At 47.7% G+C, this 27,558-nt stretch overlaps 1 protein-coding gene across 1 annotated transcript in view; it reads right to left on the bottom strand.

Moving 5' to 3' along the window:
- The window catches only part of GRIN2A (glutamate ionotropic receptor NMDA type subunit 2A), a 476,283-nt gene that overhangs the window by 150,465 nt on the left and 298,260 nt on the right, over positions 1-27,558 (bottom strand). The window contains exon 4 of the mRNA XM_075010498.1: positions 23,457-23,571. Coding sequence (XP_074866599.1) covers positions 23,457-23,571 — 115 coding nt within the window. The remainder of the gene's footprint in view (positions 1-23,456; positions 23,572-27,558) is intronic.

Below are 27,558 nucleotides of genomic sequence, written 5' to 3' on the forward strand. Positions count from 1 at the left end.
ATCCAACCGACGCCTGCGGGGTGCTTTGGGACCAACTCTCTTTGGTCAGCACGGGCGACCAGGACTGGTTAGAGCTTCCTCTCACTCTAGCTGAGTTCTCATAAGCCCTCCGTCTCATGCCCACCAACAAATCCCCGGGCATGGACGGGCTGACCGTGGAGTTTTACCGCGTGTTTTGGGAAGTCCTTGGCCCAGACCTGGTCAGCGTCTGGGCCGAGGCCTTGCAGAGCGGGGTCCTCCCCCTGTCGTGGAGGCAAGTGGTCCTCGTCCTGCTGCCCAAGAAGCGGGACCCCCGTGACCTCAGGAACTGGCGTCCCATCTCTCTCCTCAGCACGGACTACACGATTATCGCTAAAGCCATCTCACACAGCTTGAGGTCCGTGCTGCAGGACATGGTCCACCCCGACCAGACCTACACCATCCTGGGCCGCACCATCTTCCACAACCTGTACTTGGTCCAGGATCTCCTAGAGCTTGGGTGTAAGGATGGCCTGTCGTTCGCCCTCCTGTCTCTGGACCAGGAGAAGGCATTCGACAGGGTGGACCATGGGTATCTCCTGGGCACCCTGTGGGCCTTCGGCTTCGGGCCCCACTTTGTCGGGTTTCTCCGGGTGCTGTACGCTGCCTCGGAGTGCATGGTCAAGCTCAAATGGACCCTGAATGCTCCAGTCAGCTTCGGACGGGGAGTACAACAAGGCTGCCCGCTCTCAGGACAGTTCTATGCCCTGGCTATCGAGCCCTTCCTCTGTCTCCTTCGTCGAAGGTTGATGGGATTGGTGCTTCGGGAGCTGAGGCTGAGGCTGGTCCTGTCGGCGTATGCTGACAACGTGCTACTTGTGGTCCAGGACCCGGGAGACCTGGCGTGGCTGGAGGCTTGCCAAGCTGTTTACTCGGCAGCCTCCTCTGCCCAGGTCAACTGGGTCAAGAGCTCTGGCCTGGTGGCCAGAGCTGGCTGGCAGACGAGCTGCCTCCCACCCATGCTCCAGGCCACCCGGTGGAGCGTGGGTCCACTGTCTTATCTGGGCGTCTTTCTATCCACCATGCATCCCTCTCCTCCAGAAAACTGGCAGGGTTTAGAGGGCAGGGTGGCTGAGCGGTTGCGGAGGTGGACAGGGCTGCTCCAGTGTCTCTCCCTACGAGGGAGAGCACTGGTGCTTAACCAACTAGTCCTGTCCATGCTCTGGCACTGTCTCAGCACCCTTGTCCCACCCCCGGGCTTCCTGGCCAACCTCCAGAAGTTAGTTCTGAAGTTTTTCTGGCCAGGACTGCACTGGGTCCCTGCAGGGGTTCTCCATGTCCCCCCATAGGAGGGAGGACAGGGCCTGACCTGCCTCTGCACTCAGGAACATGTCTTCCGCCTCCGGGCCCTGCAGGGACTCCTCAGCAGCAATAGTGCAGATAGTCTGGCGTGGAGTACGCTGGCTCACGCTTTCCTCCGTCGCTTCCGAGGGCTCTGATACGACTGGCAGCTCCTTTATTTGCCTTTGAGAGGCCATTCACGAGACCTCTCGGAGCTGCCGGCCTTCTACCAGGACCTCCTCCGCACCTGGAGGCTGCTCTCAGTCTCCAGGTCTTTAGGGGCCGCTGCGGGGGAAGACCTCCTCGCGGAGCCCCTGCTACACAACCCCTACCTCTGTGTGCAGGCGGCAGAGTGCCCCGCGGTGTGCTGGAGGCTGGTCCTTGGTGGAATCACCAGGGTCAGAGACCTCCTGGACTACAACCGGAGAGACTGGCTGGAGGCCCCGACACTCGCCCGGCGCATGGGGTTCTCCACCCTATGCTCTCCCCGGTGTGTACACGAGGCGGTGAAGGCTGCCTTGACACCCGCTGCTCACGTCCACCTACGCCGGGTCCTGCGAGAGGGTGCACCCCGCCCCCCTCTCACTCCCGGCCCTCTGGACCTCTCTGTGGTCCCCCTGCTCCGTGAGCCTCCCCGCCCCTCTCCCACACATCATCCCAGCTGGCTGCATGCCTTGCAGCCGGTCCCCTTTCGAACCACGCCCAGGCGTCATCTGTACATGCTTGTGCTTCACACGCTCCATTTCCCCACCCTCACATCCTGCCCAGACCACAAGTGGTGGGACCTTCTACCACCTTTGGAGGGTGGGGAGCCCCGGTGGGCCAACCTTTATTCTACCTTGGTCCCGTGGCCGGCCGGGGACATTGGCTGGAGAATCCTCCGTGGGGCGGTGAGCATGGGCGTGTACCTGGCGCGGTTCACCCCCCTCCCTGACACCTGCTTCTTTTGCGGCATGAGGGAGACCCTGGCGCACATTTATGTTGAGTGCGCCAGGTTGCAGCCCCTCTTCTGGCTCCTCCAGAATCTTCTATTGAAATTCTGGCTGCACTTTTCCCCGCACCTTCTTATCCTGACACACTCCATCCGTGGCCCTCTTAAGTCGCGGGACCTCCTCGTTAGCCTCCTCCTGGCCACGGCCAAGGTGGCCATTTACAACACCCAGGAGAGGAGGCTGGCCAGGGGGGAGGCCTGCGACTTTGGGGCCTATTTCCGCTCCGCTCTCTGTTCACGAATCCGGGCAGAGTTCCTTTGGGCGGTGTCCACTGGCTCTCTCGACACCTTCGAGGGGCAGTGGGCGCTGTCCGGGGTTCTCTGCTCAGTGTCCCCTTCTGGTTCCCTAGTTTTAAACCTTTGACCTCCACTCCCATCCCTGTTTTCTCCTTAGTTGTCCCCCGTACTTTGTTGGGGCCATGTCTTTTAATGGGCTCCTTCTCACTTTAAGAGGGGCCTTTTAGTCGTGGGCTGGCTGCGCCCGCCTACTCCATGGACCTCCAATAGGAGCCGGCATACGTTCCTTCCAGAAGGCTCCTGCAGCTACCAGGCAGCGGTCTGCCACAGCTGTTATTACTGTAGTGAACAATACAGATTACTGTAATCCTAACATTCAGCAGTTTATTAGGGTACATGTGTGAAATCTCAGAGTCCTTACTTAGTCCCTTTTTGTGGCATGAATGAAGATTGTACAAGGACTCCAAGATTTTGGGCTGCGTTTTCTTATTTTACGTCTCTCCCCACTGAAAACAGAGCTCTTACATGGTGACTACCCTACCGTCAAATGAAGGTTAGGGAAGGTTGACGTATATAAAATCAAACTGGCATGGGAGCATCATGACAAGATTTAACAGCAGCGGGTCAGAATGAACAAAAAGTGTTCCGTATGTCATACGTAGATTATAACCGACTGTGGGCAGCCAAGCTCTCTTCCTTTCTGCTTGCTTCTCTTCCTCCTTCGTTAAATTATAGGGTAATTGCACTGTCAGGATTTTAACAGGTAACACAACTAAACTAACAGCGAGTTAATTAAAAGTCAAGTTGAGTTAAAATAAAACTCTCACTTGTATAAATCAAGTGTCTCCTGTAGACAACCCAAGGCTTGTAATACTTTATATTAGTCTGCCCTGAATGAATGCCTTTAAAGTGTTGAACCCAGAGGTCGTGTCTATACTACAGAGATGCTCCGGAAGACAGTCTTCCAGAAGCCAATGCACTCCAGAGCTGCGTCTACACGTGCACGCTACTTCGAAGTAGCAGCACTAACTTCGAAATAGCGCCCGTCACGTCTACACGCGTCGGGCGCTATTTCGAAGTTGAAATCGACGTTAGGCGGCGAGACGTCGAAGTCGCTAACCCCATGAGGGGATGGGAATAGCGCCCTACTTCGACGTTCAACATCGAAGTAGGGACGTGTAGACGATCCGCGTCCCGCAACATCGAAATAGCGGGGTCCTCCATGGCGGCCATCAGCTGGGGGGTTGAGAGATACTCTCTCTCCAGCCCTTGCGGGGCTCTGTGGTCACCGTGGGCAGCAGCCCTTAGCCCAGGGCTTCTGGCTGCTGCTGCTGCAGCTGGGGGTCCGTGCTGCATATACAGGGTCTGCAACTAGTTGTTGGCTCTGTGTATCTTGCACTGTTTAATGAAAGTGTGTCTGGGAGGGGCCCTTTAAGGGAGCGACTTGCTGTTGAGTCCGCCCCGTTACCCTGTCTGCAGCTGTGCCTGGCTCCCTTATTTCGATGTGTGCTACTTTGGCGTGTAGACGTTCCCTCGCTGTGCCTATTTCGATGTTGGGCTGAGCAACGTCGAAGTTGAACATCGACGTTGCCAGCCCTGGAGGACGTGTAGACGTTATTCATCGAAATAGCCTATTTCGATGTCGCAACATCGAAATAAGCTATTTCGAAGTTGGGTGCACGTGTAGACGTAGCCCAGAAGAGCTACCCATCCCTGTGAAAGAGTGTGTCCACAAAGGTGCGCAGCCTCTTCCAAAAGAACGGACCAGGAAAAGCCCCAGAGAGGGTCACATGGCTGGAAAGCTCTTCCAGGAGCGCTGGCCATGCAGGGCCTTAAAGGCCCCCACCCAAACACCCACTCCCTGCACCCATTCCTGAGGCCTTCTGAGCTATTACAATGAAGCTGAGCCTGTGCCTGCTTCTGACCCTCGCTTGCAAGAAATATGGACCAACAGCAGCTGCGGACCCAAAGGATCGCACAGCCAAACATGCTGGCTAACATCCTGGAAGTCCTTCTCCACCATCTGCAAGGCTGAAGACCCTGTCCCTGGGGCCCCAACTCCCCCTTCCCCCGCTACTGTTCTGCTGAGGCCACCCAAGCCCATCTGGCAGGTCTGGACTAACCCCGCCAGCACCAATTGGTGGGACTGGGTGGTCCTGACCCAGTGGGACAATGAGCACTTGAAACAGAACTGCCTCATGAGGAGGGACACCTTCACAGAGCTCTGTATCTGGCTTACCCCCATCATCCGATGCCAGGACACCTGCTTGTGGCCTGCCCTCTCCACTGGGTGGTAATTATGTTTGGGTAGACGACCACCAGAGTCACTGTCCTCCAAGTGAGGCATGCTGTGTGCCCTGGCCTGACACAGGAAGTGGGGAGGGGGCTACCAGGCAAAGGAGACCCTCGGGGGGCTGGGGTGCGATGGGGTGGGCCTGGAGGAGGGGAGTGGAGGGGAGTGGAGGGGAGCGGAGGGGAAGCCCAGACCCAGGATGTCCCACCCACACACAGACCCTCTGCTGCAGGAGCTGCCTCACAGGGGCATGCCCGAGGGCCTGAGGGTGAGGGGGTAGGGATAGTGGGCCTGTGGAGGGAGCCCTGGGGGGGCAGGGAGGGGATCCTGGGGGGGACAGGGGGCAGGGGGAGGAGCAGGAGAAGGAGGCCTGGGGAGGGTGCAGGGGGGCCTGGATGCAATCGTTGCAGGGTTCACCACCCTCATCTTCCCCCACTGCTTCAGGGCAATCGACTGCACACACATTGTCATCTGCCCCCTGGCACACAAAGGTGAATGATTCATTAACAGGAAGGGATACCACTCTACCATGCTCCAGGCCCTGGTGGGTCATTAGGGCTGATTCATGGACATCTATGCAGGCTGGCCAGGATGGGTGCATGATGCATGCATCTTCAGGAACTTCACCCTGGCCCAGAGGATGGAGGCCAGGACCTACGTCCCCCAGCAGGAGCACGCCATTGGGGACCTTGCCATGCCACTCTGCATGGTGGGCAACCCAGCATACATGGCTCATGCAGCCCTACACCAGCCACCTCACTGCCTCTCAGAAGGTCTTCAACACCTGCCTGGCATGGGAATGCTACCCTGTACATTGTGCCTTTGGGAGCTTGAAAGTGAGGTTCAGGTGCCTCCTCATGCACCTGGATGTGGGGATGGAAAATGTCTCCGGGGTTGTGGCAGTCTGCTGCGCCCTCCACAACCTGGCTGAGGCCAGGAAGGGGTCAATCCCTGGGCCTGGATGGCTGAAGCCAGACCAGCTCCGAGCAGCTTGCTGCAGCCTCCAACCAATGGCTGAACTGCAATGGGCTATGCATTCGGGAAGCCCTCCAGGAGGCCTTCCAGCATGGGGCGGAGTGACTCACACATTGGCACCCCACACAGGTCTCCTCCCTCCCCAAGAATTGGGGACATGGAGGTGTTCTCGAAAACTCAAACTTGTATTAATAAATATCTGAACATAATAATGTTGAAGATAAGAGTCGTTCTCTGTAGGTGCTGGGGGTACTCATGTACTGAGAGGGGGCTGCAACCATGGGGGAGCCTTCAAACTGGGATGGGACATGGGGCCAGGGGTGTACTGGGGAGGGCTGCAACTGGGGGTGGCTTCAAACCAGTATGGGGGACAGGGCCAGTGGTGGGGGGGAAGAGGGTGGAGGGCCACTAGTCCCAGCAGCCATGAAAGCTCCTTCCATCCTATGCCCAGAACACCCATTGGAGCATGGAGGGGGCTGGAAACACAGGGAGGTAGGGCTGGGGGCGGGGGGGGGGGGTGGCAGCTGCCATTGTCCATTGCTAGGAACCACGCCATGAGGTCCCAGAAGATGGTTGGCATCATGGCATGCAGGAGATGTCCAGCAAGACCCCTCGGGCAGCGGGGAGGGCAGGAGCTGGAGCAGTGGAGGGACCAAGCCAGGGGAGGCTGGTGCGGGGTGGCAGATGCAGAGGAGTAAAGGGGGGCGGTGCGGGGGCAGCTGGAGGCTGGGTTGGCTGCTCAAGCAAGGAAGTGCACACTGTGTGCAGCAGGCCAGTGTCTCCACCCAGGTCTCCTGCTGCCAGGCCAGCTCGGCCTCATCCAGGGCCAGCCACCACACTGCCAGGGTGTTCCGGTTACAGAGGGCAGCTGTATAGGCTGTGGCTTCCTTGTCCTACGTGTGGAGTCAGTGTCACTGGGCATAGGCTTGCCAGCATGCAGGTGGTGGTGCAGGTCCAGCCCTGGCTCCAGACCCCCTTTAGCTGGCTGGGGCCAGCTGGCCCAGGAGGTGCGCCAGGGCCCCTCCCACCCTCAGAGGCTAGGAAAGGTTGGGGAGGGGAAAGCGGGAGTCAGTTGCCCACAGTGACCTAGGAGTCAGTGCCCCATGACCACCATGCCCATGACCTCAGAGATGTGCAGGGCCCCGAGATGGGGTCAGGGTTTCAGTATGCTGTGGCCCATGCTATACATGGGCCCGTCCACACCTTAGGGCTGGTGGTGGCTATGGTGGGTTCCATCAGACCACCCCGCCTGGAGACATGGTTACTGGGGGGCGGTAAACAGGCTTGGGGGACCCCATGGCTATGTGGCGGATGGGCTGGGTGCAGCTGAGCACCCGGGGTCTCCCAGTGCATGCATGTGGCTAGCAGTGCTGCCCAGTGGGGTGGGGGATAGGTGCCACCTGTTGGCACTCCTGTTGGCCATGGGCGCACCCTGGGATGGGCCATTTGGTGTGGGCCATCTTCCGTGTGGCGGGGGGTCACCCAATGCCCCCTGGGGGTGTGATGCATGAAGCACCTACCAGAGGGTCCCTTGACCTGGTCGGGGGATGTCTGGCCTGAGGTGGCCCAGCTGGAGGAGGCAGAGGGAACCTGTATCACCAAGTCATCCCTGCATGGGAACCTGTTGGCCTGGTGGTCTGACCAGGCCGGAGAGTCTGGCCTCTTCCTTGTCAGGCCCCATCTCCCCTCTGTGGCTGATAGGGACTCCAGGGCTACGTCTACACGTGCACCCAACTTCGAAATAGCTTATTTCGATGTTGCGACATCGAAATAGGCTATTTCGATGAATAACGTCTACACGTCCTCCAGGGCTGGCAACGTCGATGTTCAACTTCGACGTTGCTCAGCCCAACATCGAAATAGGCACAGCGAGGGAACGTCTACACGCCAAAGTAGCACACATCGAAATAAGGGAGCCAGGCACAGCTGCAGACAGGGTCACGGGGCGGACTCAACAGCAAGTCGCTCCCTTAAAGGGCCCCTCCCAGACACACTTTCATTAAACAGTGCAAGATACACAGAGCCAACAACTAGTTGCAGACCCTGTATATGCAGCACGGACCCCCAGCTGCAGCAGCAGCAGCCAGAAGCCCTGGGCTAAGGGCTGCTGCCCACGGTGACCACAGAGCCCCGCAAGGGCTGGAGAGAGAGTATCTCTCAACCCCCCAGCTGATGGCCGCCATGGAGGACCCCGCTATTTCGATGTTGCGGGACGCGGATCGTCTACACGTCCCTACTTCGATGTTGAAAGTCGAAGTAGGGCGCTATTCCCATCCCCTCATGGGGTTAGCGACTTTGACGTCTCGCCGCCTAACGTCGATTTCAACTTCGAAATAGCGCCCAACACGTGTAGACGTGACGGGCGCTATTTTGAAGTTACTGCCGCTACTTCGAAGTAGCGTGCACGTGTAGACGCAGCTCAGGGCTACTGTGTCCCTGGGGCTCCTATGTGGGGAGCAATCCTCACTCACAAGGAGCTCCTGCAGCTCCCTGTAAAAGGGGCAGCTGGCCAGAGCCTGCCTGGACCACCTGGTGCTGTCCTGGGCCTGCATGTACCCTGCCCGAGTTCTTTGACTTTGCACCAGACCTGTTCAGCAGCCCACGCAGGGTGGCCTTGGGCGCCAAGCCCATTGGTCAGGTGGGTGAAAGCGGGGGTGTTGCAGCGGTGGCCAATAGTGTCCCACAGGACCTCCTCCTCCTGCCAGAGCCCCCAGAGGTCTTGGAGCTCTGGCTTTGTCCAGGAGGGAGCCTTGCATTTGGTGTCCTGGCTGCCTTTCCCCCCACTGCCCCGGGGGCCCCTTCTTGCCCCTGGGTGGTTGGCTGTGGCCACGTGGCCTGTCACTGCCTCTGGGGCATCTACAGGGTGTGTCTAGCAGGGCTGCAAGTGCTCACAGCCTCTACCCTCTCAGCTTCCTGCCCTGGGGTTTCTGGGTCATTGCAGAATTTAAAGCAGCAGGGGGCAGGGACCAGCAGGCCCCACAGGTGCCAGCCAGAGCATCTCTGCACTCAGACTGGCCAGCGTCATGGTTGAAGCTGGCTGCCCGCTAGCCATGTTTGGTGCTAGCAGCTGGCCATGAGGGCGTGGTGCAGAGTAGGCCATGGCCCCACAGTGTCGGGCCCATGCCCCAGGTACCCAGGGTCACAGCGGCTGTACACACACTTGGGGTTGTATGGCTCCTGAGCTCTTCCAGGAGGATTGCATCACACGCAGCCATACAGGGCCCACTGGCATTATCAGCCCTGGTGGATGCCAAGGAGGCCCTGGGCTTGTATGACCTTGAGGCCACCTGCACATTGTGATCCCTGTGCATTCCAAGGGAGGCCAGTGGAGCTGTCTGCTCCATGCAGGAAAAGCTAGGCATTGTACATGGCTAAGCCCTGGGATCCAGAGTCATGGACCCCCCAGCCTCTCCATGCCCGTCTGCCTGCCTTGATCTGCCCGCCGGCCTCCCTCCTGACTGGCATCATGCATGTGTTTCAGGTGATGATGAATGTTCTGGTCCCCGCTGAGCCAGCACCCCAGCCCCTGCTGGACTCCCCCTCTGACAGCTGTGCTTGCAGCTCCATGGCCAGCCCTGTCTGGTGGAACTGGGTGGCTCTCCTTGAATAGGACGATGCGTGCTGCCTGCGGCATTTCTTCATGAGGACAGACACCTTTATGGAACTCTGCAGGTGCCTCGCCCCAAGCCTCCACTGCCAGGACACCCGCATGCAGCCCTTGGTGACCGTGCAGTACCTATTGCTCACCATGGGGAGAATCAAACAATTTTTCTCTAATATTCCTTTTAAAATCTCTTTTCCCTAATATGGTAATATGATTTTTAAGAATGTCATCCATTTAATTGAGCAGTAAATGCACTCTAGAAGGACTGTTTGGAAATCTGAATTAGGTAACCTGGAAGCTGAAGGTATTGAATAGTTCAGAGGCAGGTACGAGAAAATTTGATTCATGTGTTATCCTTAAATTCAACTAGCTACATGTAGGTACAGTCTACAGCAAATAGATACATAGAAAGGATAATAGTTTGCTTAGAGTGCAAATTGAATAGAAATGCATGTCTGAAAAAAGAGCTGTCTTTTTAAAGATCCCAGTGAATTGGCTAAAAGAAATATTTTCTGATAATGGGGACAGTCAGTGGATGGCCAGCTGAGAACACAGCCTGTGCATAGAAGCCTTCTAGTGCACTGGAAAGCCCAAGACCCTCCCCTCAGCAACTCTCTTTTTAAAAAACTTTACTCTCATTTCTTTCTCCAGGCTTTTTCAGGATCCTGGTATTATTTTCAAGGATTGGATGCAATCACAGGAGGGGGGACACTCAGTCAATGGCCAGTTGAGAATTCATCTACAGAAGAAAGAGATTTCTGTTAACTTTTTTGCCATCTCTGTGGACACCTTAGTTTTCCTTCCTTCTGGTGGATGTTTGCTTAGCATGGGAGGGGAATGAGGAGAATGCGATGTGGGAAGATGATGTCAAAGACCAGGGAGCATACCCACAAAGCAATGGCGATGAGGGAACTGGGGAATAGGTTCCCACAATGCACTGCTGCAACAGTCAATGTTTGCCAATTGAGTGTGGCAGCAATAAGTCGACTTTGTGAAGAGCACGTTGGGAGGTGAGGATAGTCAAAAGCAAATTTATAAATTCCAGAGTTACAAAACTGATATTAATAAATTTGATTTTATCCATAGTGTAGACGCACCCTAAGATGTGTACCTGGGCAACTACAAATGAGTGACTGAAGGACTGCACATCCAATTAGTGGATACGCTCCTATGGGCCACTAATTAGATGCTTTGACTCTTGCATGTAAAGTGAGGTGGTAGCCTTGGGGGGAAAATAGGAAATAAGTGGGAGGGTAAGGTGGGAAAAAAGAAAGTAGGTGGGGAGGCAGTAGGGTGAAGGAAATTTGGGATGAAGGAAATTTGGGCTATGCAGAGCTGTAGTAGCTAGAGAAAGAGGAGACTTTCCCTAGCTCCAGGGATGTGACTTAAAGGGAGAAATGCCCCTCCTTCTGAGACACAGGCTATGTCTACACTACGAGATAAATTTGAATGTATTAAAATTGGTTTTATAATTCTGCGTTTTATAAATTTGAATTTGAGTAGCCTCACCTCTCTACAGATTCCCCAGATAGTCAATTTAATGGTGCCACATTCAATCACCAAACATTGACTGTTCCAGTAGTGCATTGTAGGAACCTATCCCACAATTCCCTCATCCCCATAGCATTCTGGGTATTTTCAATGGTGCTACATGGGAAAAAAATTCCCTGCAAGTGGTTGTGGATATGTGATGTCATCTTCCCACATTGCATTGCCCTCATTCCCCTCCTATGGAAAACAAAAGGACATTTTTCCAGAAGAAAAGAAGGAAAAATAGGGCATCAACAAAGATCACCAAATTAACTGAAATCTCTTGCTTCTATAACTGAGTTGCTTTTTATAACTAAATTATTAACGATTTTACAAAAAGCAGCAGGTGTCTGAGTCTTCTCAACTGGCCCTCCAGCTGCTGTCCCCCCTCCCTTGATTACAGAAATATGATCTCTGAAAATAATACAGGAACAATGAAAAACTTGAAGAAAGAGTAGGACAGCAAAGGTTTGGAAAAGAGATTTTGTGAGGCGGGTTTTTGGCTTCCCAGTTCATTACACAGAGGTGCCCATCATGGTGGATGAGACTCACCAATTTACACACTCATGAATGCTTCTGTGTCCTGGGATCTCCCAGGAGTCTGTATCTTCTCAATTGGCCCTCTAGCTACCTTTCCCTGTGTTAAGGGGGCCAAAGCATGAGGAAAGCGATGGACGGAAAAGGTTAGGAAAAAGATTTTTGGCTTCCCACTTCACTACACAGAGTTGTCCAAGATGGGGGATGGGACTCACCAAATTTCTGCAAGCAGTGTTGCTCAGGCAGGGGGGCCAGCCCCGACTGTCTGTTGGGGAGCTGCACCTTCTCATCTCACGGTGGGGTGTGTATCAAAGGATGAAGGGTCAGCTGACAGGTCTCTTCAGTGTTGCTCAGGTGGCAGGAGCAGCCCCGATTGACTGTGTGGGGACCGGCCCCCCTCATGGCCATAGGGAAGTGTGGGGACCATGGCTGCAGAGCCCCCCCACCCCGCAGCAGCAAGTCCCCAACAATATTAGACATTGGGGAAATCTCCCCCAGTGGCAGCAAGCCCCCCAAAGTACTTTTGGCAGGGTTGTGGGGTCAGTAGCTTGAGGGCCAGTTGAGATCGTTGCCCCCAGCAGCTGCAAGCCCCCAGAAATCCTTCCCACCCTTGGAGCCCTCATTGCACACAAGCCAGGACATGGTACTCCCTGGCAGCATGGTCCACACTAAAGAGCAGGCACATCTTGGTAGCCATGTGATGTGGCTGGGCATAAGAAAGACCCTGGCTGCATGGCGCCTGTTGGGGAGGGAGGGGAGGACCCTGCACAAATGTAAACCACAGAAAATAAGGTTCTTGGCCTCTCACACAAGAACAACCCCATCCAACAGCCTCGCTGCCATATGGTGTGTCAGGGAATGGCGCCAGTGCTGAAAAACAAATCCTAGTGCTCAGCTTGCAGAGATAGAGACAGAACCATGAGCTCCATATTGGGGATATCTGTAATGGGTAGATGTGCTCACAGTGCTGATAGCAAAGAAAGAAAGAAGGTTGTCAGCCTCTCATACAAGCACAATCCACAGCCATAGACTTCCTGGTGCTAAGTTCAAATTCATGGTCTTCCTTTTACCTAATTCCTGCGCACCTGGAGAGCAGTGGAGATGGAAGTGGCCAGAGCGGAGGAACATGGTGCATTGTGGGATACATATGGGGCAACTCTGGAAGCCAAGGAATTCGATTAAAAGACATGGTGCTTCCACACTAGCCTTCATTAGAACTTTAAATTCAAACTTGACGCTACACCCACCCACTTTTGACGATGTTCTATTGATCTTAGTGCTCCCTAAAATCAAGATACTGGTATTTACTGTGACGATAATGACATTGTAAAAATTGAAATAACTGCCTTAAATTGGACTTTCTCATGCAGTGTAGCCATAGCCTCAGTTCTGTGGCTGCTGTGGCATGGGAGAGACACCCTACTACGTAAAAATATGATTTGCATGCTTCTGTTTGCAGAACAAAAACATTAGTTATTATTAAAGGATTTTTATGCAGCACTTTTATCCAAAGCACTTTACAATAGTTAGCTACTGGTACAAACATTTGGAAAGATCATTAAGTGGTCCACTGAGACCCTCAGCAATTTTCAAGTGGCATGTGCTGGCAGGGGCAGGAGGGACTTTGAGAACCTCTGTTGTAAACAATAGGATCTCATTCAAAGTTGTCTGTTGTCTGGCAGATTATATTTATGGTATAAAATCTTTTCAGAGTATTAGAACAAAAGTAATCGAAGATACAGTATACTATACTAACAGTAAATCTTTGATACAGATTATACGTGAAAGAGTGGCTACTATGCAACAACTTGCACTATGACAAGGTAGCTAACTAACACAAAAGCATCATTGCAATAATTTGCATTCATATAAGTGAGTATATAATATGCTTGCTAAATTACAAGTCTATTATTCATAATTGTTGTGTAACAAAAATGTGAGAGAATGAGATGAATAGCTACATCAGCTCTCATTACTGTTCAAACGAGCACATACCCTTTCAGCATACATTTCAACTGCAATGCATACTAGACCAGGCAAATTTATGGTTTGACATATGCTTGTAGAATAAAGGAAACACTTTTCCTAACAGACTTCAACTACTAAGAGGGAATATTTGGCTTAGTTTAAAATCAGAATCTGGAAACTGCACGTTTTGATAAATGAAGCATTTCAGTGTAGAAATAACAGAAAATGGCAGTAAAATACTATTAAAAACAAATCTTTCAAAATTCACGTGTCCTGCACATACTTGTCATCTCATATTGTGCATCAAAAGTGCCAAGTAACAATTATGTAGGTGACTTCATCCAAGCACTAACCTTGCAAATGCACTTACAGAAAAATGACAAAAGGTACAACATATTTCACCTATGGATGAACACTTTCCACAAAGCCATCCTTCCATATCTGATCTCTCAACATTCCTAACCAAAGGAACACCACGTGCACCTTCACAAGGCAAGCCTAGGAACTTAAATTCACGATGTTAAAAACCATGTATCATAGACTCAAATAGGACACTAGTTTCATGGCTCATTACAATGATTTGTAAAACACACCTGCCAACCAACCCTTAATGGACACTTCAAATGCCTATTGTTTAACAATCTAATCCAGTGGAGTCCAATAGAAAAGCAAGGATCATCACACTTGTGGCTGTCATCCTTGCACATTTGCCACAAGCTCCCTGTCTCCTCACCCACCCCCCGCAAGCTAGGCTCCCCCATTCCACCTCCACCCATTCGAAATAAATCCCCTCCACTCTTCCCCAGAGCCAGGGACTCCCACCCCACCCCACCCCTGTATGTTCCACCCAACTCACTGGAGTCACTGGGGCTGCTGGATCAGGGCTGCCAGGGTCGCAGGTGCTGGGCTGGGGCCCAAGGCCACACTGCGCCGAAGGTGCCAGGGCCAAATCAGGAGGTCACCTAGGCCAGCCCCCTGCCTAAAGCAGGATCAACTCCAACTAAATCATCCCAGCCAAGACCATGTCAAGCTGAGACTTAAAAACCTCTAGGGATGGAGATTCCATCACGTCTCTAGGTAACACATTCCAGTGCTTCACCATCCTCCTGGTGCAACAGTTTTTCCTAATATCTGACCTACACTTCTCCCTCTGTAACTTCATTGCTCCTTGTTCTGCCACGTGTCCCCACTGAGAACAGTCGTGTGGCTCCCAGCTGGTGTCACAGGCGTTGTGCTGGAGAAACTATGGCGGGGCCACCTCTGCCGCTGTTGGCAGATGCTTGTCCCACCATGTGGTGGGGTGTGTGCGTAGAGTGGCTAGAGGGGCACCCCATGTGTGTGGCTCTCCTGACACGCTGATTTGCAGTTCACCACACTCTACTCTCTCGTTCACCACATTTGGCGAACAAGGAGTGTATTTGGACACTGCAGAGCTAACCCTTTATTGCCCAATCCCTTTCCATGGCCTTCTATAACATGCATTACTCATTGTTCTTAAGACTCAGTCCCAAATTGTATTTGACTCATTCTGATGTCTTTCCCAAAACTGACGAAGAGCTCTGTGTGTACCATATATCTTCCACCAACAGACATTTGTGCTCACTCCTTTTTTAAACTGCAGAGAAAAGCAGGAGAGCAAACTTCTTTTTAAAGAAAAAAGCAGCTGTCATATACTTTCCATTGCAAAATATAACACAGGATACAGACTACTGATACTTTATATTCTAATACACATCTGCTATATATTTGAGAGTGTTTGTAAGTCTGTTTGTATGCCTGTCTGTTCAAGAACTCCTCCTAAACAATTAGGCCATTTCTACACATACTACTTTCTCCAAAAGTGGCATGCTAATAAACTACTCGAAATATGCTAATGAGGTGTGGATGCAAATTCCCCATGCCTCATTAGCATAAGGTCACATGATTTGGAGTCCAGAAGACACTCTTCTGGACTCCAAAACATGTAGAAGCGTGGCCCTCGGGGGGCCTTCTGGAAGGATGTCCTCCTTCCGCAGGCCCCTTCTTCCCAAAAATGTTTGGAGAAAGTGGCATGTGTAGAAACGGCCTTAGAGCTGAGACCACCAAATCTGGTATGCAGCTTCCTTTTATCATAACTTAAAGCAAGGGAAGGGTTTGGTTGTTCTGTGTAGGGAGTGAAGCTCCCTTACCCCCAGATTGGTTCCTTGCTGTTCCTCTGCCTCCCTGTTAGGGACCTTGAGAAAAGTACATAGCTGGCTGCATTCCTCATTCTAGTTGGGGAGAGAAGGGGGTAAGCAAGCTGTGCACTTTGTTCTCACTCCCTCAGAGGGACAACAAGGAGAACAGAAAATGGTTGGGGATCAAGAGGGCCTCAGACCAAGGGGCTGCTCCGGAGATGGTTGTGGACGCAGGAGTTGGGGATGAGGAGGGACTCAAAGCAGGGGCTAGGGACATGGGGATGCAGGAGTGAGGGTTGTGGGATGAGGAAAGGCTCAGGGCAGGTTGCTGGTGTGGGGGGTGCAGGAGTCAGTGTTGTGAGCTGAGGAGAAGCTCGGGGCTGGGGGCCATGGGGGCAGGTTTTGAAAAACACAGTAATTTAAATAAAGCACGTGCATTAACCCTCATCACTATTGACTTAAGGGCTTGAGCAATGCTGGGTAAATTTGCTAGTACTTTACATTTTGAAGGTCCTCTTGCTTGACAGCTTTTATGTAGGGCCCAGTTGCCTCAATTACTTTAAGATACAACATTTTCTTCCTTTCTAGTGATAGAAGCCATTAATTCTAAGTATTCACCTGAAAATTCTTGGTGAAAATGAAGAAATGTATTAGAACCTCTGACCTAAAAAAAACTGGGTTGAAAGTTTCACAAGGGTGACTATTCATCTCTGTCACTTATGCCTTAGCCCACTCTCCTGTGGCCAGGAATACTGTGGGACTCAGGAACTAGAATAATAAGTAAGGTGTAGCTGCTAACCTAGATTACAGAGAGACAGCAACATAGCTTTTGTGTATCAGCCCTATTTTAAAATAGCTATTTTGGAATAGCTATTCTAGAAAAGTTTATTTCAAATAAGGCTGCTGTGTAGACATAGCCGTGTCCGCAATGTCAGCTGTTCTAGTTAACATTTTTATTTATTTTTTTTAGTGAAGGTAACATTGTGTGGCCTACGTTACCAACAGAGCTGTAGCTTCACTTCATCTCTTTTGGATGCAACAGTTTTGCTACACTGTCAATATTCTGTTGTATTAACTCAGTGATCTTTCATTATTATGGTAATTTGAAAGTAAAAAGGTTTAGAAAATCTGAATCAGTACTTGGTTTTTCATTCCAGTTACATTTGTAATGCTATACTGTACATGCTACACTTCCTCTGTGGGATATATGAAAAGGGAGATTATTTATTTATTTATTTGTTTATTTATTTTTCCTAGACATTATTCTGTACAGACAACTTTGTTTGCTTATCTCAGATGGGTTCTTTCACCACAAGGCCTCAGATACACATCATATCTTCCACATCAAGGCTGACTCCTGCTTCTGCAAGTTAATCAAAGTGCAAAAGTGAACCCTAGACCACATAAAATAAATGTAATGCTAATACACAGTCGGAATTTTAATAAGTTTGGAAACATGGAAATGAAGGTTCCTACAGCAACATGAGATCTCAAACTGACTCAGCTGCAGTGTATATACAATGTCCTATTTTCTACAAACATTTTTACAAAAAGGAGGAGTAAAACAAAATTGTTTTTATGTCTCACCATTTTATTTTCCCCTTGCTCTAGAAATATGAGAAATGTTCATGTTTCTTTCTGGACTTTGGCAAAATCTTTGATGGACATGACACAAGGCTATAACTTGAACTGTACTACTCTCTCCCTTCAATATGGGAGCAATTCTGACTCTTAGGCTACATATACACTACAGCGGGGATCAACACTCTGAGATTGATCCACTTGTGGTTGGTTAGCAGGTCTAGTGAAGACATGCCAAATCAACTGCAGTTCGCTCTGTAGTTGAACCATGGACTCTATATTGGATGAGAAGGGTAAGATAAGTCAGTGGGAGAGTTTCCCCCATCAACCCCCTCCAGTGAAGATGCCATGGTAACTCAACCTAAGGAATGTCAACTCCAGCTACGCTATTCATGTATGCAGTGTTGTGCACTTTAGGTTGACTTTTTGTGGTAGTGTAGGATCAGTGTACAGCACGATTTGACATTACTCTAAAGATGGGTTGTTCAGAAAGGGTTTGATGATATTTTTGCTAATTTTATAAAGAAGAACAGCAAGCAAGAAAAATACTTTTAACAACTCTGGGTGTGTGTTTGCCTTTACATATCTCAGAATAGTAATAAAGCACAATGTTCTTTTAATCTGTGTTCACATTTATATGTGTAATATGCTCTTACTTGTAATATGCTCCTGCTTTTGCTATTAAATGTTCAACATATAGTTTCTCTAGGAACTTAATTTTGCATTTGCTATTTTTTTAAATTTTTGTTAACTATAGCTTGATTTTTTTGCATTTAATTTCCTTGGTACTTTTTTAAAAAATGAGGATATGGGATTCATGGTTAAAATGTTTGTGTTTATGTGCCCCAAAATCCTTTGTAGTTCTCATGTCAATGAGGTCAGTGGATTTGGAAGGGATGGTATTTCAACTGAGATGAACATGTTGGGGAGGGACAGGTGCTGTGGAGTGTTTGGCTGTGGAGTGTTTCCTGCAGGGTTAGTTTAACAGGACGACAGCACATCACACCCTGTGTTAGAGTTAGGGGTGGTGTTGCTTACTCTTGCAGTTTTATCTAGATAGTCCTTTAGAATGAAGCACACATATTACACAAGCCTTTTTGTAAACTGTTTTGTTTGAGAACAACCCTGCGCACATCAAGAATGGCAGGGTAAACACATACTTGTGGAGCTTCTTTAGGGTCTATCATAACACCTCGGTGGGTGCCTACTAATGTTTCCAGGTGCGATTTTTAATCTCCTATTAGTCATTCAACCAATCTTTTTCAAACTTTGTTTTGGACCACCATTAACATTATTTAAACACTAATTTTAAATTGCAAACTTTGCATGTCTGAGTCATTTAGAGAGGAAAGGTGATTCTCTTTTTACTTTTTACAGAGAGAACATGTATCCTTATTCAGTTTATAACAACTCAGCTATGGCTGAATTAAATTTCTGTATGTTTAAACCTTGCGGCTAAATCCAACATAGCTATTTTTAGAACCAAAGAGAAATTTTATGGCAGCAGTAATCAAGTGAAAATGGATTATTATATTATGAGCAATGAGAAACGAAATCAATGGTATTCATATTAAACCTTATTCCTTCAGGAGAAAACTATATTGAAACAATTCACATTAAACAAAAACGACTACTCCTCATTACTCACATTATAATGTAACTATATGGCAATTTGTATGTACGTTAGTTTTACTACAAGGACCATTGGACTGTTGTACTATCAGTATTTTACATGAGGGACCCACATAATTAGACACTAGGATTTGATTTTTTTCATAAAGAGCTGAGAATAGCACTTACAAAATCCCACTGAAAAAGAACTGAGATACACACTATCGAAACAATACAAAAATGAAGAAAAATTGTGCCTATTAAGAAACCATCGAAAGGAAGATGTTGGCTCTAAGTTTAACAATGTATTTAAATTATTTGAAAGATGTCAAACTTTCTGTCATATTCCTAGTAAAGCAGGAAGAGGGGAAACATTAGATTCACTTGAATGACTGTGCAACTGTAAATGTTTACAGTCAATTTATTCATGCTCATAAGGAAGCATCTGAGATATCTAGGTGAAGAGAATTCTAGGAAGACACATAGAGCATTGTCTGTCCATGCCAGATGAAAGCCAGGAGGTCATGGATATAGTTTAATTAGGCCAAAACTTTATTCACTTACAGTATCTAGGAATAGCCAACAACAAATTGTAAAGTGAGGGGAACAGTGTCCTTAAGAAGACCAGAAAAAGGACAGGAGTCAGCTCTATACTGTCAAAATGCAGGCTTCAGAGACCCCCTTGCTGGGCCCCATAAGGTGTGCTTTCCTTCAAATTCTTTTCCAATCCAATTTACCCCTTGGCTATATCCTTTCATACAGAGGACATGCAACAAACATCCTCCACAAGAAGGCACCAGCAAAATGTTTGGACCTCTCCTAGTGCTACTAAGTCCCCCAGTGTCCACAGATTCCTTCTATTATTTTTAAACCAAGATGAGACATATTTGTATCCAGTGCCTGCACCCAGACTATCAAAGAGCATATAAGGTTGCAGTAGATATAGCAGAGACAATGCACATTGTTGCATAAACTTTTCATTCCTCCAAATTAAAATTCATGAAATCTCAGGCTGTGGTCTATGCTAGACATATAAGTACTACAAGTCAACCGCAAATAACCAATATTAGCTATGCCACTTGCATAGCTAAAATAGATGTCGTTGCACTCAGCTAACTTGTCTGTCATACCGGGAAGGTTGACAGGAAAGTTTCTCCCTTTGACTTTCCTTATTCCTTGCCTCTCACAAGAGAATGAGATTATGATGCCATGAAGATTATTGCCTCTTCAGCTGCCTCATGTTAGGCTGACTTCAGTGTGTTATCAAAGTGATTTTTTCCATAGGTTAATATAAAATTGGCAGACTGATGCAGATTTTAAAATAGTGATGGTTACTGAGCAGACTGTTTCTGAAAACATTCAGATTTGTATGTTTAGTCCACACAGCAGGATTACATAATTTAATTCATGTCAGTGAGTATAAAGAAAGAATCACATGATATGGGAAACTCTCTGCATGGTTATAATGTTTACTGTGACTTCAGTAACTCAGTCTTGATCATACAAATTCAACTTGGAAACTTGTTCAGCAAAATGTAGAGCATGATAATCTGGGAAATTGGAGCTCTAAGCCTGTATTTTGGGATTTCATGGATTTCAGTGGAAGTTTTGGTTCCCCAAGTAATGCACAATTAAGCATTAAACATTTCAATATATATCTCCTAAGACTCCGCCTGTTTTTCTGGGCTCTGATATAGTAAGCATTTTCCTCAGTTCCAGGTTATGGCATGTTGCGCACCATAAACAGTTCCTTATTGATTAATAATCCCATTCTTTTCAAATGTGTGCATAAAGTTAACGACATCTGGTCCTCAGTAAACACACTTTCAATGGGAATATTATAAGGAGAAATATTATAGTATTTCTATTACTATTATAGTAACTATTATAGTAGGAGCAATAGAAGTGAGAGGAAACCTGGGCTGCAGCAACTATGAGATGGTAGATTTCAGGATCCAGACAAAAGAAAGAAGGGTGAGCAGTAACATACAGACCCTTGATTTCAGAAGAGCAGACTTCGGCTTCCTGAGAGAACAGATGAGCAGGATCCCTTGGGAAATGAAGATGAAGGGGAAAAGAGTTCAAGAGAACTGGCAATATTTTAAAGAAGTATTACTGAAGGCACAGGAACAAACCATCCCGCTGCATAGTAAGAAATGCAAACATGGTAGGCAACCAGCTTGGCTTAGCGGGGAAATCCTTAGTCAGCTTAAACTCAAAAAGGATGCATACAAGAAATGGAAATGTGGACACTTGACTAAGGAGGAGTATAAACATACGGCTGGAGAATGCCAGGCAGTAATTAGGAAAGCAAAAGCACAATTGGAACTGCAGCTGGCAAGGGATGTGAAGAGTAACAAGAAGGGTTTCTGCAGGCGTGTGAACAATAAATGGGTTATCAGAGAAGGCGTGGGGCTGTTACTGGATGAGAGAGACAGACAGATGATGTAGGAAAAACTGAAGTACTCAATGTTTTTTCTGCCTCAGTCTTCACAGACAAAGTCAACTTCCACATGATGGTCCTAGACAATTCAGTATGGGAAGGTGGAGGGCAGCCATCTGTGGGGAAGGAACAAGGTCTGAGCTATATAGAAAACTAGATGTACACAAATCCATGGGTCTGGATTTAACGCACCCGAGGGTACTGAGGAAATTTGCAGAGGTCACTGCTGAACCTTTGGACATTATCTTTGAAGGCCTGGAGAACGGGGGAGATACCGGATGACTGGAAAAAGGCAAACATAGTGCCCATCTTTAAATAAGGAAAGAAAGACAATCCAGGGAACTATAGCCCAGTCACTCTTACCTCAATTCCTGGGAAAATAATGGAGGGAATCCTCAAGGAATCCATTTTGGAGCACATGGAAGAGGGGAAAGTGATCAAAAGTAGCCAACATGGATTCAGCAGGGGCAAGTCCTGCCTGACCAATCTGATTAACTTCTGTGGTGAGGTAACAAGCTCTGTGGACATGGGGAAGTCAGTGGATGTGATATACCTTGACTTCAGCAAAGCTTTTGATACGGTCTCCCACTACATTCTTGTCCATAAGTTAAGGAAATATGGATTGGATCCCTGGACTATAAGATCGATAGAAAGCTGGCTTGATGGTCAGGCCCAATGTGTCGTGGTCAATGGCTCAATATCTGGATGGTGGTCTGTTTCAAGCAGAGTGCCACAAGGCTCGGTTCTGGGACCGGTGTTATTCAACATCTTTATTAATGACCTGGATGACACACTGGATTGCACTGTCTGCAAATTTGCAGATGACACAAAACTAGGGGGAGAGGTGGATTCACTGGAGGGTAGAGAGACAATCCAGAGTGACCTGGATAAGTTGGAGGACTGGGCCAAAAGAAATCTGATGCGGTTCAACAAGGAGAAATGTAGACTCCTTCACCTGGGGTGGAAGAATCCCAAGCATTGTTATAAGCTGGGGACTGACTGGCTCAGCAGCAGTATGATGGAAAGGGACCTAGGGGTTATGGTGGATGAAAGGGTGGATATGAGTAAACAGTGTGCCCTTGTAGCCAAGAAGGCTAACAGCATACTAGGGTGCATTAGGAGGAACATTTTGAGCTGATCTAGAGAAGTAGTCATTCCCCTCTATTCGGCACTGGGGAGGCCACATGTTGAATATTGTGTCCAGTTTTGGGCCCCCAGTATAAAAAGGATGTGGACTTGCTGAAGCAGGTTCAGCGGAGGGCAACAAAAATGATTAAGGGTCTGGAGCACAAGACCTGTGAGGATAGGCTGAGGGATTTGGGCTTGTTTAGTTTACAGAAGAGAAGACGGAGGGGTGATTTAATAGCAGCCTTCAACTTACTGAAGGGGAGCTCTAAAGAGGAGGGTGAGAAACTGTTCTCAGTGGTGTCAGATGGCAGAACAAGGAGTAATGGTCTGAAGTTGAAGAGGGAGAGGTGTAGGTTAGATATTAGGAAAAACTACTTCACCATGAGGGTGGTGAAGCATTGGAATACGTTGCCTAGAGAGTTGGTGGATTCTCCATCCCTCGAGCTTTTTAGGTCCTGGCTTGACAAGGCCCCGACTGAGATGACTTAGTAAGGGTTGATCCTGCTTGAAGCAGGGAGCTGGACTAGATGACCTCCTGAGGTTCCTTCCAACCCTGTGATTCTGTGATTCTGTGATAAGAGTAAAGCTTTGCACAGTTAGTCCCATAATGTTCTAGATCATCACAATGTACAGTGCACTTATAGTCAATCTTATACCCAAATCACTAATTAATTAAATTTACCCTTCCTATCTGGCAAATATTGCTATCCTTGTTTTGCAGAGAGAAAAATCTAATGAACAAGTGAAATAATTAAGGTCATGTAACATGTCCAGAACAAAGCTAGGAGTAGAACCCACATAAGCCCAGAGTCCCTGTTTTGTGTTTTAGCCACATAGATCATCATTCCTGTACCGTTGGGCAATTTCATGCACTTATGAAAGTATTTGCTCCATGTACAAAACCTAATATATACACATTATATTGAAAGTGAACAGATACCATGTTCCCAATCTATTTGGGGGATTTGACTAATTTCCAGTCAGAATAGCAGTGTATTCACATGAACAAACAACGAATTCAGAAGTGTTTCAGGAGAGAGGGAGCTGAACTTAAATTCTCTCATTCTGCCTTTCAAGGCATTAACAAGAGAACAAATGCTCACCTTTTCCCACTTCCGGTCCTTGTTCAGCACTATCACCACCAGCCTTGGGTGTGCCTGGTAGCCATCTTCTGTGAAGGACAAATCTTTACCTTCCCAGGTCACATTCATCATAAACCTAGCAGGGGGAAAAAAAAATCAATGAAAAATGAATGAGTTGGCCAACAGTTAATGAGCAAGTTCTTTCAATCATCAAAACTGCTGATGAAATGCACACATTACATCCCATTACTGCTGTGAAAATTCAAAGTCTGCAATAGTAAGGAGCAGGGGCTCTAGGGCATTTGTTGAAGGGAAGAGAAAACAAAGTGCTATGTACACATGAGTTACAATGCATATGTAGACAGTTATTTCCCACAGGATTTGCTCTCCACCTATTTATCACGATTTGGTTGAAAGTAGATAAACAATAAAATATTCTGTGGATTGTATGTGTCCTCTTACTTTGCAGCAGGAAGTGTGGATGAAAACCATTCAGTTCAACATAAATCAAAGAAACTCATGCATCTTTGTTAGTACACCTTGTTCAGGCTAAGAGAAATTGTTAATTTGATTTTACATTGAACATTTGCTCACATCTATATTTTGTATCTTTAGTTATAACTTCACTGTGATTTCAGTAAACCTCAAACCTTTTGCCAGAGAGGAACTATATGTTCCATCTATACTGATACTGATGTTACCAGTAATCATATTTGTGCTTACAACGAAATGCACAAAAAAGTGACTTACCCATTTTATCTCTGCTTACATTAACTAAAAAGGAAAACAATAGACACATTTTACCACCTTTATGTTATACAGATCAATTGGACTATCAGACCAAGGAAGCAAACATTTAAAGCAACTTAATATCATATCTCACTATGGTCTTGCAACATGATCTGCACCAGATGGGTTAAGACTGAATGGGATCAAGTCTTGGACTCAGATTGGGTAGACTCTCATAACCACTTCCAGTGGCTGTGTTCCCTGCTTCTGATTGCCACCTCTATCTCATTGCACTGTGCAAGCTATGGATGAGTGTCCTGACACATCACAGTGAGGCAGTGGAAGCTGTCAGGAGTGGGTCATGCAGCTATCCTCTAGTCATTTCAGCACTGCTCTGAAGGTGCACCCTACCAGTAGTACCGCTGAAGTAAGGGTGTTGGTACCATACCATTCCACTTTTACTTCTGCACTGCTTCTGGCAGAAGCTCTGCCTTCAGAGCTAGGCTCCCATCTAGCAGTCACTACTGCCCAGCTCTCTAGTTTTTAAGGCAGGTAAGAGTAGATTTCCAGAAAACCTTTGACAAACTCCCTCCCCAAAGTCTCTTAAGTAAAGTAAGTTTTCACAGGATAAGAGGGAAAGTCCTCTCATGGATTGATACCTGGTTAAAAGACAGGAAAAAAAAAGGATAGGAATAAATTATCAGTTTTCAGAATGGAGAGTGGTGTCTTCAAAGAGTCAGTACTGGGACCAATCCTATTCAAACTATTTATAAATGAACTGGAGAAAGAGGTAAACAGCGAGATGGCAAAATTGGCAGCTGATACTAAACTGCTTAAGATAGTTAAGACCAAATCAGACTGTAAAGAGCTTCAAAATTATCTTACAGAACTAGGTGATCAGGCAACAGAATGGCAAACAAATTTTTGTGTTGATAAATGCAAAGAAACACACATTGGAAAAAATAATCCCAGCTATATATGCAAAATCATGGGGACTAATTTAGCCATAAACACTTAAGGGAGAGATTTTGGATTCATTGTGAATAGTTTTCTGAAAACATCCACTCAGCGTGCTGCAGCAGTCAAAAAAGCAAACAATGCGAAGAATCATTATAAAGAGATAGAGAATAAGATGAAGAATATCTTATTGCCACTATGAAAATCCATGACATGGCCACATATTGAATATTGCGTGCTGATTTGCTTAATCTCAAAAACATATATTAGCATCAGAAAAGGTTCAGAAAAGGGTAACAAAAATGGAACAGAGTTTGGAACAGGTTCCACAAGAAGAAAGATTAAAAAGACAGGGACTTTTCGGCAGTGTCTACACTAGCCCCAAACTTTGAAATGGCCATGCAAATGGCCATTTCGAAGTTTACTAATGAAGCGCTGAAATACATATTCAGCGCTTCATTAGCATGCGGGCGGCTGCGGCACTTCAAAATTGACGCGCCTCGCCACTGCGCGGCTCGTCCCGCATGCTAATGAAGCGCTGAATATGTATTTCAGCACTTCATTAGTAAACTTCGAAATGGCCATTTGCATGGCCATTTCAAAGTTTGGGGCTAGCGTAGACACAACCTTCAACTTAGAAAAGAGAAGAATAAGTGGGGATATGATAGAGGTTTGTAAAATCATGACATACATGGAAAAAGAGAATAAGGAAAAGTTATTTATTTGCTTCCATAATATAAGAACTAGGGGTCACCAGATTAAATTAATGTTTAAAACAAGCAAAAGGAAGTTTTTCTTCATGCTGTGCATGGTAGGCCTGGTGAACTCCTTGCCAGAGGATGTTGTGGAGATTAGGACTTTAAGAGGGTTCAAAAAAGAACTAGGTAAATTCACATACTTCAATATTTAACAGCTAGGATAAGTAGCAATAATGTCCCTAGCCTCTGTTTGTCAGAGTCTGGCAATGGGTGACAGAAAAGAGATCACTCAGTGATTACCTGTTCTGTTCATACTCTCTGGGGCATCTGTCATTGGCCACAACTGGAAAACAGAATAATGAGCTAGATTGGCCTTTGGTCTGACCCACTATGGCCATTCTTATGTTCTTATGAAGGCAGCACAGAAGTAAAGGATGGCAATATGGCAAACTCCCCCTCCCCCTGCACCATAAAATTACATTGCAACTCCTTTTGGGTCTTGCACACCAATTTGAGAAGCACTGGTCACCCTCCCCCACCTCCCCCCCCCAAAAAGCAACAGAAATGTAGCACTTTAAAGACTAGCAAAATGATTTATTCAGTGATAAGCTTTTGTAGGACAGACCCACTTCACCAGATCAATTTTATTTCCAATACAGACTGACATTTATAAGTACAGAGGACCAAAATAAAAAAAAATTGCCATAAAAACTGACAAATCAAATAGGATAGAAGGAAGGGGGTGAGAGGTTGGGGATGTTAATTGTCCTGTCTGAGATAATTATGAGCATCAAAGAAGGGAAGCAGTCCTTGTAATGAGTGAGGTAGTTGATGTGTCAAATTTGAATATGTAGTCCAACTCAGAAATCTCACGCTCTAATCTGTTGTTAAATTCTCTGTGTTGCAGGACACAGATTCTTAGATCTTTAACAGAATGGCCCACTCCATTGAAGTGTTCCCTGATAGGTTTATGCGTATTGAGTTTCTTGATGTCTGCTCTGTGTCCATTTATTCTTTGGTGAAGGTTTTGCCCAGTCTGTCCAATGTACATAGTGTCAGGGCATTGTTTGCACATAATAGCATATATAATGTTGCTGGAAATGCATGAGAGTGTGCCTTTGACATTGGTCTCCCCTGTGAAATCTGTTAGGTAAAACCAGACAAAACAACAGATGTCACAGTCTGGCTACGTCTTGACTAGCACGCTACTTCAAGGTGTATTGTCTACACATCATCCAGGGCTGGTGCCATCGATGTTCAACGTCGAAGTAGCGACAGAGAACGTTGAAAGGAGCCATCTCAGAAGGAAATGTGGACTGTCCACACACACAAGCGCTCCCCGTTGAAATAAGGGGCCAGCAAAGCCCCAACCAGCTCCCTTAAAGGGCCCCTCCCAGACACACTCGCCCTGCACAGCATGAGATCCACGGAGCCAACAACCGGTTGCAGATGCCGTGCATGCAGCATGCACCCCCAGCAGCAGCAGCAGCAGCAGCCAGAAGCCCTGTGCTAAGGGCTGCTGCATGTGGAGACCATAGAGCCCCGCAGGGGCTGGACAGAACATCTCTCCACCCCTCAGCTGATGGCCGCCATGGAGGACCCCACTATTTTGACGTAGTGGGACGCAGATCGTCTACACACGCCCTACTTCGACGTTGAATGTTGAAGTAGGGTGCTATTCCCATCTTCGGATAGGAATAGCGATTTTGACGTCTTGCCACCTAATGTCGATTTCAACA

This window comes from Carettochelys insculpta, chromosome 16 (assembly GCF_033958435.1).
Source record: "Carettochelys insculpta isolate YL-2023 chromosome 16, ASM3395843v1, whole genome shotgun sequence".
NCBI lineage: Eukaryota > Metazoa > Chordata > Testudines > Carettochelyidae > Carettochelys > Carettochelys insculpta.